We start from the raw sequence: 19,979 nt of genomic DNA, 5'->3' as shown, positions 1-19,979 counted from the left end.
TCTCATTTGACATATTTAAATATAACCCCATGAAAATAAATGCAACTGTCTGAAGCATTTATTTTTGCTTAATATTTAAGTTCAGAAGAATGTATAGGAACAGTTACTTTGTGATCCATGACTTTCTGTTTTCCTTTTGTTTCCGTGGCATGCAGCCTAAATATGACCCTGACATTGAGTCTTATTTCTCTAGAATATACTATATAGCTGTATTTCAAAAATCTTGGTTCAGTTAATTGTCCACTTCTGTTTTGATAAGTCAAAATAAGTTTCAAATGAGAAATTATCAAATGGAGTTAAGGATACCGACAAAAAAAGACCCTGAGATAGCCCTTTAATTGTAGCAGTGGATTGAAAACAGATTAAACACCATTAAAATGTTGCAGTGTTTGGCCATATAAAGTGCCTATTGTTTGTTCAATTCAAAAGTGCCGTTGTTTGTCTGTGGGAGTGGAATGCACTCCCACAGATGGGGCATGTAAATAACTGGAGTTCAGGGCACAGGTGACAGAAAACTTTTTTTGAACATGCCATCCCGCTACATGATGCCGCCCTAGGTGGTGAGCCATACCTCCCCGATGCTCTCCTCCCACATACATTTACACTTAGAGACAGGGAGCAAATTTAGGACTTTGGGTTACGTATTTATCATATTTTAGAGCAGCCAACCACTGGTCGAAGCTACAACAGGCTGACTTTTGCTGTGAAATGAGCTCTGACTTGAGCGTAACGCCACACCTGCTATTAAACAAAGGGAGGGACTTTGCTCAGAGCCGATCTGTCACGGCTCACCTCGGTGTTCCGCGGTTCCACCTCGGTCTGAGACGGACTGCTCTGAAAATCCGACCTGAACTGCGTCCACAAAAACTTTAAGGTACTGTAGGAGCAATTTATTGGGAATTTAAAGCGGAAGTTTAACAGCAGTGCTCGCAGCTGCTGGTCTATTCACGACAGTGTTTAACTAAAGGACTTAAAGGTTCTTACAATCGACACGTAATATTTGCATGTTTGTTTAAAAGCAGCCGACTGATACAAACTTGATGTATATTATCTTAATTTTTGAACTTTTCTTTGTAAACGAATCCGTACCAGCTGTATCTTACTTTCGTTTTTTCAGGCGCCGCCTTTAAGTTTCGTTTCTTCGTCACTGCAGCTGTAGATTTCATGATGGCCGAAGCCGACGACTCTGGCTTTTCTCTCATGAGCCTGGAGGACGAGCTGACCTGCAGCATCTGTCTGAGCACCTTTGACTGCCCGGTCACCATCCCCTGCGGACACAACTTCTGCCAGAACTGCCTGCTCGCCACCTGGAAGGACTCCTACAGCTGCCCCCAGTGTCGGACCCTGTTCGCCACCAGGCCGGAGCTGAAGAAGAACACGGTCCTCAGCACCGTGGTGGAGACCTTCAGGGTCAGGTCCAACAAGACCGAAGGTGGTGGTGGTGCTGCTGCTGCAAGCAAACCCGAGAAGAAGAGGGATGTGGTCCGCTGTGACACGTGTATGGAGGCCGAGGCAGCCCAGACCTGTCTCACCTGCATGGCCTCCTTCTGTGAGGAGCACCTGCGGCCCCACCGGGAGAACCCCATTTTCCGCCTCCACCAGCTGTCGCCCCCCGTCGGGGACCTGATGGAGCGGATCTGCACCGACCACCACAAGCTGATGGAGCTCTTCTGCAGCCAACACCAGCGTCCGATCTGCAGCCTCTGCCTGCAGCAGGTCCACAAAGGCTGCTCCTTCACCTCTCCAGAGGAGCAAAGGAGCAAGAAAGAGGTAGTTCAGTCTAATACAAATGCATCTAAAAAGAGAGAGAGAGAAATAATTCCAAAAATAATCCTTATGATTCTCTGAATATAGTTTGTGTATAATGCAACCCAACACATTATGATCTGCACAGTCATAACCACTGTCCAGCAGATGGTCATTTAAACCAACCACGTGGAAGGTTAGGACATAAAGTCACTGTTAGAGAACCCAGTGGTTCACAGAGTGAACATTTCATTTCCCTTTAGGATCAATAAAGTATTTTTAAATTAGAATTTAATTTGTGTAAGCACATTAATAGAAAGCTGAATGGAAGGAAACATTTGTTAGATGAAGGTGGACAAGCATCAGATGTAAACAGCCTTGAGATGATTATGAAGCTTAGTTTATTTACAAACATTTCTCTGGTGTAATAATTTTTATCAGCCTCTAAAAAAAATGCACCTACTTTTATTTATTGAGATCCAACTGTAACAATAGTGTTTAGGCTGCTTATACAGTAACTCCGGTTAAAAATCAGAGCTGTATCTGCAAATTAGGAATCAGTCATAAATTGTATTTTTATTTTTCATTCTATACAAGTGGCTAAATCTAAACATTAAATCAATAATTTATGTTTTTTTTTAAATATTTCAATTTAGAAGTAGCTACGGGAGATTAAATGAGCAACTCATTAACATTTGAAGTCATCTTGTTGTAAGTGTTTATTGAAATATTCCACGGTTCACCCATGAATTAGATTAAACTGACTCTGGGCATATAGGTCAAAGGTCAGAAGGTGAATCACCTGAGCAGAGACAATACGGTTTAGGAGGAGTTTTTCCTCATAAACCGAGAGTTTATCAAAGTCAAAGACGACTTATCAGAGCAGCATGAGTTTATTATGTCATTAACGACTAATAAAGTAAATATGCTGTAATAAATTATAAACTAGCAGTTGTTGCGCAGCCTGGAACTGATAGTGTGCTGTTGAATCATTGATTTTGTTGATTGTTGACGTCAATATTTTATCGCAAACAACTCTGTTTATTTCAGTCACAATGTCAGCCGTAACACCGGTGAATCTGAACAGGATTGACGAGTCAAACAAATACATGCTGTGCTTCAGCACTTCACCATGAAATGGTGAAATGTTGCATCTACATAAACTGAATGCATATTTATCCATACATACATAATGACACATGATATGAATGAATGAATCGTTACTGAATGAGTCGTGTTTTCTCTGCTCACAGGTGGACCTGAGAGAGAAGTTAGTTTTTCTGGATGGAAAGCTCTCGAAGAACGAGAGTGTAATTTCTCAAATGAGGGTCATGCAGAACAAGCTAAGGGTTTGTATCATTTGAATGATTAAAGCTTAAATGAAGAGCTGTAATGTTGTTGATTTAAGTTTGGGGTTAATTTCTGCTGCTGTGCTCCTCGCAAGGAGTCGGCCATCCACAGGAAAAGTGCCTTGTCGGCCGGGTATCAGCAGATGCGGGACATGATGACCAGAGAGGAGGGTGACGCCCTGAAGGCAATAGACAAAGAGGTGGAGACTGGTGAAACCAAAATCAGAGGTCTCATCTCAAAGTTCAGCGAGAACGTCGACAACATCGGCAAAGCTAAAGAGGAAATCTTCTGTCTGCTGGGTCAGTCCCAAACCCTGGCCTTCCTGCAGGTGGGATAACAGCAAAATGAACAATGTGGCTCATTAAATAATTATTTTTTTTAAAGTATTGTAAACTTTGAACAGCTCGTAGAAAACTGTTCAAGTCATCGTTTTAAAATGAAAATGGTCTGACAGAAATGAGAGTATTAATTGTACAAGCAGCAAACTTAACCATCTTAGTTCTTGGGTAGCTGCAGATTCATGTGCCAAAATGGCACAGTCAAAGTCTTAAACTTAACTGAGAATCTTTGGTAAGACTTGAGCATCGGACCTTCCAATCTGACTCTGATTGAGATTTTTTTGCAAAGAAAATGGACAAAACATTTCAGTCTTCATTGCATTGTTGACCTGATGGAGACGTTTCCCAAACAATTTATTGCTTTAATTGCAACACACGTTTTTAACTTCCGTGGTTGATATAGCCATGCATTAACCTCAACTTTGTGCTGGTCTCATAAATAAAACCACAATAAAACACATGGTGCATGGTTGTAATATGGTAAAAATGCATAAGGAATAAATTTCTACCAAGCACTGACTGCACACAAACATTCACTTTTCTTCTACCCAACCCTCTTCTTCATGCATAGGATGAAAAGAAAGAAACATAAAATGCAAAATATTTGATGCACGCACATGATGGCTGGTCATCAAAATACACATTTCTGAATGAATACCTCTCTTTTGTTCTGTCCCTGCAGACTTCATTTAACCTTCCCCAGGCTGTAAGCTATGACCCTTACAGCCCTCGAATCACTCTGGACTCCAAGAAGGTCGTGCAATCCGAGGCCTTTGCTTTGACATTGAAGAACTACCTGACAGAGCTCTTGAAGCAACCCGTGGAGGCCAGAATCCCCAAACTCATAGCAGGTGACTATGCAAGCACATTTATGAGCTGGTGGCTTCACCCTGTGTAGTTGCACGATAAAAGCATAGTGAAGTAAATATCCAATTTTATTTCAGACATAAATACTGGCACATTTGCAGCGGGTGAGTGGTTTAATATGTGGAGGGGTAAAAGAAAAGGAAACCAATCAAACCAAATACTCTAGCTGGTGCAGTGATTTAGCGAGGTGGTGTTTTGGAGGAAATGCATTTAATTATTTAGATGAAAGCATGAAAGGCTAAGTAACTAAACTCACGTTTCAGGTGAAAGAGCAGCTTCTGCCTCTGGGCATTCAACTACGAGTCTTGGACAGGAATCCGGTGTGTTTATCTCTCCAACACCTGTTTTCAATCTGCCAATTTATGTGTCTGTAATCCATCTCATTCCTAAGAGATGCGTAATAAAATTGTATTTGTCATGTTTATAACTTTCTTCAGATCCAAGCTTTCCCCTGCCGAACCCTCGACTCCCCAGATCCCACAGTCCAGCTCCTCAGGCCAAACCGGCCCAAAAGAAGAAACCTCAAAGTAAGAAAAACCCAACTTTTTTTTCCATTCATCATGCAAACAAACCACATTCCTAGAGTAATTTAATCAAACACAAACCAAAAACATACACCATTGGAGTACGTTTGTTAAGGTGAGATTGAAAACCTACAAGCTAATGGTTTTTTCTTGAGATTTTCTGATATACCAACCCAAGTAGTGTATAATTGTGAATCTTAGAGGTTTTTTGTTGTAGTTGAGATATATAAAATTCTGACTTATTTCTCTCTAGAAGCCCCAAAAAACCCTTCACTGACCACCGAAACCAATCCAGGCAATAAGAAACTGGGAAAATCTATAGAAAACCTGATGGAGTTTGGTGTGAAAGAAAAACCAAGGGGACGTCCTGCTGCTGCTGAAAACAAAGAAGTAACTGGTAGGTACCAGATTTAAATGTTGCAATGTGTTTAAAACAAACTGCATGCAGGACAATGGTCAAGTTATCAGTTTTCTCCATGGTAGTGTAAACAGTAAAATATCTGCATTAAAAAAATCATATTTTAAGTTATTATGTAATGTTCTGAGAAACTGGATTTTCATTAGTCATTTGCTCGAACCGTCAACAAAACAGTTGAAATGTATAGTCATTAGAAACAGACCGATATCATAATTTGACTTTTTGAATTGAATTACTGTCATAAATTGACTTTTTGATGAGATTCAAACTTGAGATGCATCTGAACAAAATGCTTGAAATGTGTTTTCCTGTCTCCTGTCACAGAGACTACAGACATTCCCTCAGAGATAAGCTCTGCCGAGAAACGAAGTGACCTTATGAAATGTAAGGAAGCCAATATCTTTCCCTCTTGTCCCATTAGCAGGCGTTTGACGTTAAACTTGACTTTTGTTCTGTCTCCACTAGATGGCACCGTGCTCAATTTTGATCAAAGAACGGCCCATAAACGCATCGAACTAAGCGAGAATTTCACCAAGGCCTCGGTGTCTGACGAGCACACAAACTACCCCGACTGCCCAGAGCGCTTCGCCGTCTGCTCCCAGGTCATGGCCTCCAAGGGCTTCTCCGCAGGCCGCCATTACTGGGAGGTGCGACTGAGCAGCAACAACTTCATCGGCATCGGGCTGGCTTACAGCAGCATCGACCGCAAGGGCCCCACCAGCAGGCTCGGTCGCAACAGCAAGTCCTGGTGCGTCGAGTGGTTCAACGTGAAGCTGTCGGCCTGGCACAACAGCTCGGAGGCGGTGCTGGTCAATCCGAACCCGAAGCGCGTCGGGGTGCTGCTGGATTGTGAGGAGGGCAGGGCTACGTTCTACAACGTGGCAGACAGGGCGTATCCCTTCCATTCGTTTAGTTTTCAGTTCGCTGAGGCCGTCTACCCAGCCTTCTGGATTTTCTCCAGTGGCTCTTACATTACTCTGTGCAAGCTTCAGTAGAGTTCGACGTGCAGTTAAAATGTGAAAGCTGCATTATTTACGGTGAAGCATGAGGAAAAACACAAGACTATCTGGTGCGTCATTCAGCACTGGTTAGTCTGGAATGAGGAAGTGGAAATAAAACAGTAATCAAAGTAAGGATCCTTATTAACCCAACTAAAATGTTTATTTAAACTACAAACCAAAAATTACCAGTGTGTTTCTCTGTGATTGGCTAATACATACTCCATTTAACTTCTTCATCACACTTGTATCCAACAATTTCCCTCATTATCGTCACTACTAGGCATACTACGCATTATAGGCATACTACGCAGGAGGTATTTCTAAACTCAAAGTTTCTAGTTTCCATTGAACTGTACTTTGCAAGACAGAACTCACTTTGAGAGATATTGTTGTTTTAATATCACAAGATCCAGAAACAAACATATTTACAAGTTAAGCAGCTAAAGCTAAGACAATATAAAAGTGGGGGGTCATTGATTAGTGGTCAGTTGGTTTTACTTGAAGTCTTCCCCCAGATAAATTGGCAACATAAAATAAGACGAGGAGTTCCTACAATGACACATTATGTTTATGTTTAGCTATACCTTGCTTAGTATACCTTTAAACACTTCTTTCTTGATTATTTTATTTCCCTAGTCAGTAAAGACGCTCCATGGTGTTCTCACCCGTACGTATGTGGATCTGTCTTTATTTTGGTTGGACCATTCCTTTATGCCCTGTCATAAGGTGATCCTTATACAAGGATTATTAAGGCTATGATTCGGTGCTGACTGACTAAGCGGACAGATGAAAGCCTTAATACATAAATGGGTGGGAAGGGCTGAGGGTGGATCATAATAAAGCACTTAGCTCTTGGTGGACGGTGTTGGAGCTTCGGTTTTGGTCATACGGCTGAAAGAGAAGCTGGTGTTGGTATTTGGTTTAGAGTAAAAGCTGCTGAAGCATTTTACTCGAGTGTTTGGATTTGGTGATTGGGACTAGCTTCTGTGTTTTGTTCCTAATTATGGGATGTATTTAAAGGAAAACATTTGATTTTAAAACATCCAGTGTAATTAAGGAATAAGACTTGACTGTCTTTCAATCAGTGTGGATTGGAGATAGTCACACTTTTTTTTTTTTCGTTTTTCTTTTCTTAATCTGAAACAGAAAATATACAGCAGGGCAGGAGCTGAGCTTGTGGCAGTGGACCAGATTATTACTATTACACTCTTAAAATATGTGTTATGAGCGATAATCTGGGTTCAGTTTTTCAGATCTGTTTTTGAAATTCCTGCACAATATCAGAAAATCACTTGCAATATTCTTGTGAAATACTGCAGTGATTATTTCAGTTGCGACAAATCCACAGTGATATGATCACACTTCAGGTTAAGGAGTGTACTGATGGATTTAGAAACTTTACAGACCCTGTTTCTCCAGTGTTGCTCTGTCCTTTTAAGGCATCTGGCAGCAAATCTTTTTGAACAAACACCTGCAAAGTCTTTACTTTTGACTGCTGGGTGTTTGCTTCCTATGAGCATGCAGGTCTTTCAGCTTCCACTTTGTTCAGGGAGAAGTTGAGAAGCTTGATATCGAGGCTTTGGTATTTGGAAATGGGAAGAAAAGAGTTGTAAAAAAAAAAAAAAAAAAAAAGAAGTACACCCAACATGATAAAATTCTTACAATTCAGTAAAATCATCTCTTACCACAAAAAATCAATTTTAGGTTAGTAAATCTTGTTTAAATTGTGAAAATGAATCGCTTGTCATTTTATGTGCAGTGTTTTTATATTAAGCAATGCGTTTTAAAACCTGCTTTTATTTGTAGAGGAGGCTATAAAGACCAGATGGAGAATCACAGCAAAAAAAGTATATGATGAGATGAAAATATTACTTGTCCACACTATGCCAAATCTTAGAAATCAGAGTAAATGGATACGTTTACTTTGTCGGGATTACCAAGCCTTGAGTGTTGACTTCATTTCTTTGATCAGAGCAGACGTCATATAGAGTCTGTTTCACTAAAGAAATGAAACATCCGTTTCTCTCTTTCGTTCACCTGGAAGACTTTTTTTGGCTTCACTGGTGGCGTTTGGATGAGGAAAAGATGGAGAGAACGGGGATATTCAGCAACAGTCCAGGTCCAGATTTGAACTTGGTTCTGTTGTGCCCCACAGAGATGAAACACTTTAGTTTCCTCTAAAAGTTGGGAAAGCGAGCCAACGGGATGCTCTGTTGGCTTAATGTGAGCTGACTATAAGGAGGGAAGATTTCCAATTCATGAAGTTTTATGTTGCCTGATGCTTTCCTGATGCTTACTAGAAGTGCTTTCAGCTACTATTAAGATGAGTAATTAATCAATCTTTTCTTCTGCTGTTTCAAGCCTAAAATCATTCTAAATAAGTTCTTTTAATGGAATAAACGATAATGATCTGTTAGAATGTGTTGTATTTAATCATCTGATTGAATCACAAGTTTGCACCATCATGAGGCGCAAACTTGTGTGCCTGTTTGCCTTTCTTCAATGCAATGTAATTTTTCTTTTGGATTAATAAAGTATAATTGATTGATTGAATAAACTTTGTTTATGGTCTGCTTCTGTGCTGGTTGTAACAAATTGTTGTTAGCAGTCAGCTATGTCCAAAATCTACAGCAGATGCAAATAAAATTATGTCAAAGAGAAGTGTCACTAAATGATAAGCAATCCAACTTTCTCTAAGACGATGTTGCAGGAAAGATCAACTTAGTTGTTAGTGTTAGTTTTACTCAGTACCGATAACGTACCAGGAATTTATATCTAACGCAGTGTAATAAACAATGTTGGTGGCCTCACCTTTTATTTATGATTCCACCGATGACTTTACAATGTGATCTGTGCAGAAGTCATCAGCAAGTAAAATCCAGGCTTTGTGTTCAACATATTAATGTTCCTTCTTGTGTTACACTTTGTACAGCTAAAAATTAGATAATCAAAATGCTATTTTATTTCAGTAATTCAAATCAGACAGTGAAACGTAAACCGTGCTAAATAAAATACAAAAAGATTGGAAAGAGCCAGTCTGGTGTAATGTTTGCATTAGTATCAGCCTTCATGTGTGAAATTGATCAATATAATTTCCATGTTCATGATTTTACTTTTAAATCTAATATTAATTTGCCAAAGTAAATATAACCCCACAGAGCAGTACATCAACGCAAAATCCAAGGTTTTGTATTTACAAAATATATTCAAATGTGCAAAAAAAATCTGTTTTTTTTATTTTTATTTGTTCAAAAAGCTAAAATTACAAAAAATAACAAAGTGTCACCCACACAGAGGAGAAACAGAGTTCAACTTCTATTTGAACAAAAAAAGGAGAAATTTGCATCTACCATTAGAAAAAAAGAGTATTAACAGGGTTCTGGAGAAGATCAAAGTTCAAGGCTAACTGCAACCTTTCCCTTTCCTTCTTGAACTATTCAATCTCGTCGTTTATGTATTTTCAACAACAACAAAAACAAAGCTCACTGGTATAAGTCAATAACAACTTCTTCCAAATACAGCATTTTAAATCATAAAACCTCCTGCGCTGATAGAGATGCTCACACCTGTTTATCACATGTTATGTGATTATAAATCCTTACACTTAGACCCATTGAATAAGAACTTGTCATGAGTTTTTGTTAAATATCCATTATGCGGCTCATCCACTGTGAGTAACATCAAAATGTATTAAGCCTTGAGTTAAGTCCTTTTAATCTGAGGTTTCCCTTTTGTCGCGTGCAAACACAATAAGAAAGTCATTTATTGACTAATTTACATTAAACGCCAGAGCAGGTTGTTCACTGCAGTGGCATAACTTCTAAAATCATCTAGCAGTTTTAATTTCATTAAATAATTCAACGTGTTGGCTTAGTTGATGTTAATGTAGAAAAACAATGTGACATAGCTGCTGTTATTATTATTATTATTATACAAACTGTTTTTTGTTTATTTTTATTAATTTTTCCAACAGTATTTCGGCTAATGTCTGTGTTCAGACAGCTAATCTGGACGTGGTCACACATCGTTTGTTTTTCTCCTCTGTGGACTACAGACTAGGAGTGGCTTGAAAGCTGGTCATGTTGAGATCAAGTTTGCTGGAGGAAATCCATCCCGTTTGGCAGGAGTCTCCAACGCTGGCAGCAGAGGTGGGTGGAGAAATAATAACGATTCATGAGATGAATAATTTGTTGTCGGATAAAATTAATTTATGCGGCTTGGCCACTCTGAACTGAGTTTTTGTCCTTCACGGGACCGCAAGTGTTAAGTTTCGTTTCTCTCTTGCAGTCTTGCTGTAAACGCCCACTGTGAGTCGCATCATGGCCGACGCGGAAGACTCTGGCTTTTCTCTCATGAGCCTGGAGGACGAGCTGACCTGCAGCATCTGTCTGAGCACATTTGACTGCCCGGTCACCATCCCCTGCGGACACAACTTCTGCCAGAACTGCCTGCTCTCCACCTGGACCGAGTCCTACAGCTGCCCCCAGTGTCGGACCCTGTTCGAGACCAGGCCGGAGCTGAAGAAGAACACGGTCCTCAGCACCGTGGTGGAGACCTTCAGGGTCAGGTCCAACAAGACCGAAGGAGGGCAGTCCGTAAAGGAGGAAGAGGGAGAAGAAGAAGACGACGACGACGACGACGAAGAGGAGGATGAAGACGAAGAAGGGTATGAGGATGAGAGGGATGATGTGGTCCGCTGTGACACCTGTATGGAGGCCGAGGCAGCCCAGACCTGTCTCACCTGCATGGCCTCCTTCTGCGAGGAGCACCTGCGGCCCCACCGGGAGAACCCCACCTTTCGCCTCCACCAGCTGACCGAGCCCGTCGGGGATCTATCCGAGCACATCTGCACCGACCACCACAAGCTGATGGAGCACTTCTGCACCGACCATGGCCGCCTGATCTGCAGCCTCTGCCTGCAGCAGGTCCACAAAGGCTGCAGCTTTTCCTCTCCAGAGGAGCAAAGGAACCTGAAAGCGGTGAGTGAGATCTGAGTTTCACTAAATTCATTTTTAACGACCACCTTATATTTGCTGCACATTTTAAAAATAAGAAAATGCATTTTGGACCGCACTTAAAGAAACAAAAAAATTTAATCACACTTCATAACTTCCTTTTAACTTTCTGTTCATATTTTGCTTGGTTATTATCTAGATTTTTTTTTTTTATCTTGCCACTTCATGTTTGTTTTTTTAATGCTCTTCCTGGTCTGGTTGTTTCTCTTGTTTGCCAAACTTGTTCTGCCTCCATTTTGCGTCAAATTTAGGTCATATGGGCCTCATAAAATCATTCATAGGGCCAATAGCCGTCAGACTATGAAAGAAAGTTATTATCATCAATATTAATGAAATGTGTGTGGAGACTAATTAAATATAATCATAAAAAAATGTAGGTTAAAGGCAAAGCATAAAAGTAAAAAGAAAAAAGGCTTACATGTCATTAAGTGAAATAAATATTGTATCCCTCCATCACAATTTGACCTACAACTTGGTGGAGAAAGATTTCTTGGTAAGCGTATCACCAAGATATTTTCTGAAGTTGTTTGTTTTTTTTAACGAATCTTAGGAGGGATTTTCATTCGATCTTTTTCACAGAAGCTAAATTGTTTGTTTTTCTTACACACTTTTTCCTTCCATGCAACTTTCTATTAGTACACATGGATACCGCACACTGAACAGCCAACTTCTTTAGCAGCTGACTGTCTGCTGATCAGGTAGGTATCAAGTCAACAGCCTTCCTCAAGAATTTGTAGGTCAGAACATAATTAAGATGTAGTTTACCTTTCAGGAAAAATGACTATTATTTTTTTTGTCTATGTATTCAAAAAATTGAAACTCAGTTCAAGCGTTACTCTAGACAGGTCTTGGACATGATGTCACATGTCCTCAGCTGTGACTGAAAAAAACCTTTGGTAAGAAAAGGGAAGGAGACATAACATCTCAAATGTTTCAGCCTATACACGCTTTACTTTGAGCTGACCTTCGTTTCTCATTTCTTCCTCTGCAGTATGAATTCAGGGAGAAGTTGGACATTCTGAACTTGAAGATTGACAGGACCGACACCATCGTGCTTCAGATGAATGAGCTGCAGGGCAAGCTCAAGGTAACTTTTGCACCTCGTGTGTCGGCGTTCATAAAGCACAGGTGAATCAGTCTGCTTGTCTCCAGGACGCAGCGAGCAAGAGGAAGATGGCGCTGGCTGCTGTGTACCAGCAGATAGGGGAGATGTTGGCTCAGGACGAGCGCGTGGCCCAGCATGAGGTGGACTGTGAGCTGGAGGCTGGTCAGGCCAAACTCCGCGACCTCACAACAAAGTTCAACGACAACAGTGAGAGGATGAAGAAAGCCAGAGAGAAGATCGACAATCTGCTGAGTCAGGCGGGAACGCCAGCCTTTCTGCAGGTGGGACTAAAACACACTTCCTCTTTCAGTAGCAGTACTAAAGGCGCTTTTCCACTGGCTAGTTGCGCACTAACCGGTTAACGTGCAGCTTTACCCAACGTAGTGAGCTTTTCCATTATACGCACTGTTCCTTGAGCGTGCAGCAGTCATGCGTGGACTGGGTCAGGAGCGGTCTAGTGGAAAAGCGCCTTAAGAAACTCTTCTCACTAAATTCACTTGCTCCCCGCAGGCTTCATTTGAGTTGCCCCGGGTGGTTAAGTTTGACCCCCACCCCCCTCGAGTTAACATGGACTCCAAAAGGGTGATGGCAACGCAGAGCTTTGCTGCCGCCCTGCAGGAGAGCCTGATGACGCTCTTCAGTCAGCCTTTTGAGGCCAGAGTACCACTGCTAAAACCAGGTAAATATGCAGATACACTAAAATTAGAACTGTCCCACTTGAATAAAGCCAGTAATGTTCGGTTATCTTGCACAACCTAACGCTGGATATGCTGCATCTGGTGGGTTGATGTGATGTAGAAAATGCCAAAAAATGAATTTTGATTACTCTTGCATAGATGCAGTTGTAGTGAAATGGTATTAAAAGACAGATTTTAGTGTTTTAAAATGGAGCCACTTTGTCTTTTTCAGGACAAGCAGAAGCTTCTGTCTCAGGAGCTGCTGGTGGAGAAACCAGTGCAGCCCGGGCCCCCGAGTTTCGTACGTAATGTTCTACTAATTGTTGCTTCCAAATGTTTATAAAAGTGAAATCTGTGTTCGTATCAGGTTCCTTCCAAAAGTATTAAGGCACCCATGTATGTTATGTTTTTATGAGGGGCTAACCAATAAATCAACCCCAATTTTCTTGGATTTTGGAAGATCGGCAATTTGTCAATACTTGGATGATGAACCGATCTCAGACAGAAATTTTACCTACTTCTGCAAAGGTCTAAAAAAAAAAAAAAGAATAAATCGGCCACTGTTTTGCTCTGCTGTGAGAGAGGGGTGAGTGATAGACCCACCCACCAGCTCATGTCTGTTTATGTCCCACTGTTGACTGCAGTCGTCCCACTTTTGCCAGTTTACTTACCTTAAGGCTATATTTAATGATTTTTCTGTGGAAAAAAAAAATTGGTATTGCCAGGTCAGGCTTTTTAAACATAAAAACACCTAGTTTTTATGTTCCAGACCACTTCTTTGTGCTGCTCCCCAATGAAATGGACTGAATTTTAAGGTCGTAACATGACAAACGTTCAAGGGGCACAAATACTTTTCCAAGGCACTGTTTTGTGATGCATGCAAATTATTTATTTCTCTTTTCAGAATCCCCGAGGCCCCCAGAGCAAAGACCTCCACCCAGGTCCCATAGTCCAGGTCGCCCACCTGTCCAGACCATCTACCAACCCGTCCATATTCCTGTTTACATACAGGCAAAGCCAACATGGACTCCGCAGCAGAGTCAGCCAACTGGCTTTTCCAGGCCTCCGCCTTCGTTCTTCCATGGCCAGAAGCCGCGTACGTAGCATAAAACACAAACATCACACGCAACTATTTACTGAAAGCCTCTTTACATTAATTTGACTTAATTTTTGGTTGGCTACAAAGAGGGAAACCAATTAAGCACCAAACCAACATCTCTAGCAAAACAAATGAACCATGCATTAAAAAAAATGGCAGAATGGTAATGTATTCTCTTACATTATAAGCTGCAAAAAGAAACCTAGCTTACAGATTTCTTCAAACTTCAGCTTCTCAGAAAAGTCCTGGAGAAATGACTAAGAAAACAGTAGGAAAGCCAGTCGGTAAACCAGCCCACAAAGTGGCACCAAGTCGGGGTGGAGACAAGAACCATCCGCCCAAAAGCAAAGGTAAAAGACGGCGTCTTCATGATCCAAAACCATACGCTAACTGGACAAGCACCATGACCCGGCCATCTGTAGCTCCATTTTTTCAGTACGCTGTGAAACATTTTGAAAGTACGGCTAAAAAGGTAAGGGTTGTAGGAGGAAGAGCAGCCACTCCTCTTCATCAATAGCTGCTCATTGAAGACAAATGTCACTGTAATGTAACTCTTGTCATGTTAGGAAAACATCCAGGTGGAGTCATTTAAAAAAAAAAAGTTTCAGGGGAAAACAATGAAGCAATAGTGAACTAATATATTTCTTTTTGAAAATTAGATTTACTTCAAGTTTTTATTCTAAGTTTGAGGATCTACATAACTTTTAGTGGCATTTCACTCTCTGACTGAGGAGTTGAGTGAAATGGAAACGGGTGAATTTTCAGAAATGTTTTGGGTTCTTGGTCTAAAATCGACTTTTAAAATATGAGAAGCATTGGTCGGTTATTCAAGGAACACGATTCTCATAGGTTTCTAAAAATCTTGCAGCTAAATAATAATTAAAAAACAAACAAACAAACAGATCATGACCTGCAATGCAACTGTCTGGTTTGTTTTTATTTCTTTGAATTGGTTATATAACAGTTTTTTTTTTGTATTCTGTTTGTTTTTCTTTCCACCAAAAATCTTTTATCAGCTATTTGCATTGTTAGTGTTGATCCAGTGAACACATAGATCAGCTTGTTGTCTTTGGAAAGATTTCATGTGAGGCTCGTTGATCGATGGCTGGTTTTTTCAAAACCTCTTTAATCAGAACTTTGCTTTATATTGTTGTTTTTTGAAAAAAATAAAATAAAAATGGCAAATTTGTTTTGAGGAAGCATGCATTTTTAAATAGTGAAGGCGTGGGGAAAAAAATTAAATCATGACGCACAAAAAGATAAATTTGGACTGAAAATACAGACGACGGCAGCGAAATCTCAGTGAACAAATATAGAATGTCTTTCATATTTTACTGTTTATCGCCTTTCAGACAAGAAGTCTGACGGTGGCCACCAACCCTCTCACAGTAAGTTATTTAACGTTGTATTCTGTTTGCACATTCACCTTGTACCAACCCGGCAGAAATAAATGCATCAGATATTAAGGTTTATTAAGGGCTGTAGTCTTTGATAAATTTAATTGGTGTAATAGATGGGGCCCTAGAGCATTGGAAGATATTTTGTCACTTTATCACAAACTTTTTATGCGTTTAATTTAGTCTTCTATGTAAAAGACCAACAGGAAGTTGTCATTACTATTGAGGAGAAAAAGAAAAAACATGGTTTGTGTGTCTGAATTGGGTGAGAAACAACATATCTCATGGTTTGAGCTTTCCATTTCTGTGAAATATTCTGCTGCAAAACACTTGAATGGTGTGATACAAATTCTTGCCACATTTGCAGATTTTAATGAGGGGGGGAAAAGTTATAAACAACACATCTGTTCCTGAAACTTTGGACTAATTTGTATTGATCTGTCACATAAAAATCCTAAAAGTCAGTGAAATTTTTACCTTTTAAAAGGACGTGACTTTTTTTTTTTTTTTTTTTAAATTTGATCCTGAGTTTTCAGCCAGAGCTGAGTTTCTATGAAGACATGCTGAGTTCAGCATCCAGCTGTTTGTCAGGTGGTGACTGTGTGTCTGCAGTCAGCTGTGCTCAGGACGAAGTTCACGGATACTTTCGCCAATAAAAACAGTAGCTTCTCCTAAACTGGAGTAACTAGTTTTATTGTTCAGGCCTTTTAAGGTTTGCTCTTGGGCCTCTTCCAATGCAACCAAAGGCTGCGTTTAAAAACTCAGGTGTTTCATTTCAGCGTTATGTCTGTTCTGCTACACACACACGAGAGAAAAAAGCATTCTGCACTTTGTTTCAGAGCAAGGCAAAAAGCCACCAAGCGCACAAGGAGGACAGAAGCCTGGGTGGAAAGGACCCGATTCTGCTAAGAAAGACAAGCCGAAAGGACAGCCGCCGTCAGGGAAACCGGCCGGGCCAAACCCACATCCTAGAAAAAATAAATAACTGTCAGGGTCAGAGTTCGTCAGCAGAACCGGAAGGGACTGCTGGACCTACGCTCAGTAACACTGGTGTGATCGTTACTGTTTGCTTCATGTTTTGTTTGGGGTATTAAACTTAACCAGCCTTTAATCTTTATTCAAATATAACTATAGTTTTGTGACATTTTGGGATTACTTAAATATCAATGAAAAAGTTTCTAATAGGAAAGGTTAGATTTTTAGAAAAATATTTTAAAATGTTCCACCTCATCTCCCCCCCATATATATATTGCAAGTCTACAGTTAATTATGCACAAAATGGGTACAAGAAAAATAACGTAGAAGTCAAAAACCTTTATATGGAGCAGAAGGGAAATGGATCCGTGGGTTATAGTTTCAGTTAGTCAGATATGACTTGCTAAGTGATCCTTACTGACAGCATTTCTGATCTCAATCATTCTGAGCGAGGTTATAAACTTTGCATGCACCTTAACTCTGCTGTTGTATGGCGTCTGTGCGTAGATCCTGCCACCTGCTTTATAATGCGAAGCGTTATTTAAGTTGGATAACATCACAGAAAACAACACATAACTGTATATTGAAGCATCATGTTCATTCATCCATTTAGAAAGAACACAAATGGAGAAAAAAGGCTGATCACTGCATTAGTCACTATTTTGTATGTGAAAACACAGAATATATAAATTCAAATAAAGAAAAAAAAAATCAAACCTCTTCAGGTACTTGGGTGATGTATCCCAAACCACTTTCCAAGCTCTATTAAAGACACCGTGTCATCTGAAATGTAAATAATTTATTCTTATCAATTGAATTGAATGAAAACACAGAAACACCTTGGTTATGTATGAAAATATTTATGGGAATGTCTTCAAATTCAAAACATCACCTCTTTACATTCATCTCAATCAAAATTGGTTCTTGTCACATTTTGTAAACAGCCATTTTTTTTAATGATTGTTTGCATTAAACGCTTGTTTTCCTCTGAGCTCTGTTTCTTGGTAGTTTGTAGTAAACTGGGATCACACAAGTCTTCCTAAAGTTGCTGATTATCATTACAGTAGATTCTTATAAGCAATTTTGACAGCAGCAAAGTAAGTCGTTGATTATACAAGTATTTCAAGTCATTTAGTGGAGTTTTTAAAGCTGAAGCTGCTTTTCTGTCACTGACATTTGAGCTTTAAAGCAATACTGTTTACAAGCCAGCTTAAAATCTCATAAATGCTCAGGATTTATGAGTCTGCCCAAGCAAATAACACTGTCAGTCCTGCAATAAAATGTCAAATCAGCTTTACAAAAGGAAACTCGGAGGGAGAATCCTGCAGTTTGAGCTTCATAAGTGCTGCTTCATCACAACACAAAGCTCTGGCAGACGCCTTGCTGCCTTGTCGTCCAGCAAGGCATCATCATGGCTAATTACTGATCCTGTTCAACCTCAAAGCCTGCTGCAGCAAACTTTTAACTGGACATCCTACAGACTTTTACTGATATGGCTCGGAGCGCCAGGATTTCCGACAAACACAAAGTGCAACAGCCTCACCCCGAGCAACACATGGAGGTACACGCAACAGATGCTGCAACTACTGAACTAAAGGGGTCTGAAAAGCTCTAGCGCTAAATACTGTCCTCAGCCTCCCCCCTGGTGGTGAGAACAGGTAAAACACGAGAAGCTGAAGGACTGCTTGCACAATGTAAAATCTCATCAGCAGGTATAATTTATGGCAGTAACATGGATAGGAGCTATGTTCAAGTGCAACACAAAGTATGTAAACAGTTTGCAAAGACGAGGAAAGAAGATTTTTTTTTTTTTTTTTTTTTTTACATGCTGGAAAAGTAGTTCCATTTCGACTTGGCAGTGCTTTCATATCGACCGTCAACGAGTCGGCCCGTTTCCTGCAGGGACATCTAGTGAATCTGAATATTCGGCACCAGGGAAAAGCTCCTCAAACTGCTTCCAAAGATGCAAACTAAAGGAGCAGTGTCTCATGATTAAACAGATAGTCACTTCCAAAGGTGAAAACTGTAGCATTTCCAACTTGAGTACATTTTATTGTGGTTTGATGTGACAGGCCAACAGAAAACAGTACATGTGTTTGAAGGCGAATGAAAATTATTCATGTTTTTCAAAATGACGTCCTGTATGCTATTAGGACTGATGGGCAGAGTTGCTTGGAAGGATTGGGGTTAAATACAGGAGAGGCGGCGCCCAAAAAGCTGGAAGCGCAGCCTCTACTCAGGGTTATGAATACAAATGTATTCCCAGCATTTTATATTTTCAGTAAAAATTTGAAAACTCTCCCACTTCCCTTCCATTTCATAGATATGCAGGACTTTATGCTTGTCTATCACATCAAATCCCAGTAAAACACACTGACGTCTCTCATTGTAACTTGACAAAATGCGGAAAGCTCCAAGGTGCAAGAATATGTCTGCAAGTTACTGAATCTTGGCGGTGGCCATTCCGTCACCCTCATGGATCTTTTGGCAAACGTTCAAAGTTTCAGCAACAGACACAAGAGAGAGCTTTCTTTTGTGCTTGGTTTAGGCCATAAAACGCAAGATGAATCACTGAGAGTTGATGGCGTCCGTCATCTCTTACACGACTCTTCCTTGTATCAGAGCTTTTCATGGCCTGCTGCAGGTCCGACATGGCTTTTAGAGGGCTTGGAGAACGAGTTAAATTTGGCTCACTAAAACGAACACTCTGTTTTAAATATAGCAGAATAAATACAGCACAGTTATCTCTAGACTCTATAATCTACATGGCACGAGGGATCAGTGCAAATAAACAGAAAGCTTTCCTTAACATGTTCGCCGCCGCCTGACTGCTCCAGATAGTAAATGCCTGAGCTCTCAGCTGGAACAAATGTTGGTTCAAAGATAAAGGACAAAGAACACAAAACGAGGATTCAAAACCGAGACCCGGTGTATGAAGTGGAGACAAACTCAAGCAGGCAGCGGACCAGTGAAGTCGGACTGTAAAACAGAAACCAAGACAGGAGGCGTTTCAGGATCTCGTGATGCCTGAGGCGCATCACGCCTGCACAGTAGTCAACCACGGGGGCCTGGGGGAGTCATGAGGGGCCGGGCTCTCCGGCTCGGAGGCGCTGGACTCGTCGTCGTCATCGTCTGTCTGCTCAGTGCTGTGGTACAGCATGAAGGTCTGGGTCTTATGGGTGATGGTGATGGTGCAGGGCCCCTGAGCCCAGGGCTCCCCGTCCACCTGCATGGGCATGGTGGAGCTCTTCAGAACCAGCTGGAGGTTGAAAATCCCACATGTTAGAAAAACACACGCCACTGATCCACAAGGAAGTTTTAGCGCATAATACGTATCTGTCAGCAAATAATCCTGAGGAAAAAAAATAAATATATATATATATATATATATATATATATATATATATATATATATATGCAGTATATATTTGATAGAGAGTGTATATACTAGAAAAAATATGTATATA

General features: G+C 40.5%; 3 protein-coding genes across 9 annotated transcripts in view; 2 read left to right on the top strand and 1 right to left on the bottom strand.

The window, feature by feature from the left end:
* Positions 1-651: 651 nt before the first annotated feature.
* On the top strand, positions 652-8,797 carry trim25 (tripartite motif containing 25). Of its 4 annotated transcripts, none has more exons than XM_015057554.1 (11): positions 652-874; positions 1,118-1,770; positions 3,000-3,095; positions 3,191-3,424; positions 4,117-4,285; positions 4,379-4,405; positions 4,565-4,621; positions 4,739-4,828; positions 5,079-5,222; positions 5,568-5,627; positions 5,709-8,797. In XM_015057554.1, the coding sequence occupies exons 2-11, from the start codon at positions 1,165-1,167 to the stop codon at positions 6,236-6,238; spliced, it is 2,013 nt and encodes a 670-aa protein (XP_014913040.1). In that variant the 5' UTR covers positions 652-874; positions 1,118-1,164; the 3' UTR covers positions 6,239-8,797. The 4 variants fall into 4 exon arrangements, with proteins under 4 accessions (XP_014913040.1, XP_014913038.1, XP_014913041.1 ...); XM_015057552.1 differs by having other exon boundaries at positions 653-874; positions 1,154-1,770; XM_015057555.1 differs by lacking the exon at positions 4,379-4,405 and having other exon boundaries at positions 655-874; positions 1,154-1,770.
* Positions 8,798-9,834: 1,037 nt separating this feature from the next.
* LOC106962913 (E3 ubiquitin/ISG15 ligase TRIM25-like) lies at positions 9,835-17,503 on the top strand. 3 transcript variants are annotated; one of them, XM_015057560.1, is made up of 11 exons: positions 9,835-9,914; positions 10,299-10,392; positions 10,532-11,223; positions 12,251-12,346; positions 12,412-12,645; positions 12,875-13,043; positions 13,274-13,342; positions 13,946-14,137; positions 14,371-14,490; positions 15,493-15,528; positions 16,377-17,503. In XM_015057560.1, the coding sequence occupies exons 3-11, from the start codon at positions 10,564-10,566 to the stop codon at positions 16,520-16,522; spliced, it is 1,722 nt and encodes a 573-aa protein (XP_014913046.1). In that variant the 5' UTR covers positions 9,835-9,914; positions 10,299-10,392; positions 10,532-10,563; the 3' UTR covers positions 16,523-17,503. The 3 variants fall into 3 exon arrangements, with proteins under 3 accessions (XP_014913046.1, XP_014913045.1, XP_014913047.1); XM_015057559.1 differs by lacking the exon at positions 9,835-9,914 and having other exon boundaries at positions 10,248-10,392; XM_015057561.1 differs by lacking the exons at positions 9,835-9,914; positions 14,371-14,490 and having other exon boundaries at positions 10,251-10,392.
* The window catches only part of dgke (diacylglycerol kinase, epsilon), a 15,699-nt gene continuing 12,507 nt past the window's right edge, over positions 16,788-19,979 (bottom strand). The window contains exon 11 of one of the 2 annotated variants that reach the window (XM_015057558.1): positions 16,788-19,738. In XM_015057558.1, the coding sequence (XP_014913044.1) occupies positions 19,550-19,738 (189 nt within the window). In that variant the 3' untranslated portion in view covers positions 16,788-19,549. Of the gene's footprint in view, positions 19,772-19,979 lie in introns of both variants that reach the window. The other variant, XM_015057557.1, reaches the window with a different exon arrangement.

The sequence above is a fragment of the Poecilia latipinna genome, unplaced genomic scaffold (assembly GCF_001443285.1).
Source record: "Poecilia latipinna isolate Pla-1442-1.1 unplaced genomic scaffold, P_latipinna-1.0 Scaffold1472, whole genome shotgun sequence".
NCBI classification, from domain to species: domain Eukaryota; kingdom Metazoa; phylum Chordata; class Actinopteri; order Cyprinodontiformes; family Poeciliidae; genus Poecilia; species Poecilia latipinna.
This window is presented reverse-complemented; position numbering and strand designations above follow the sequence as displayed.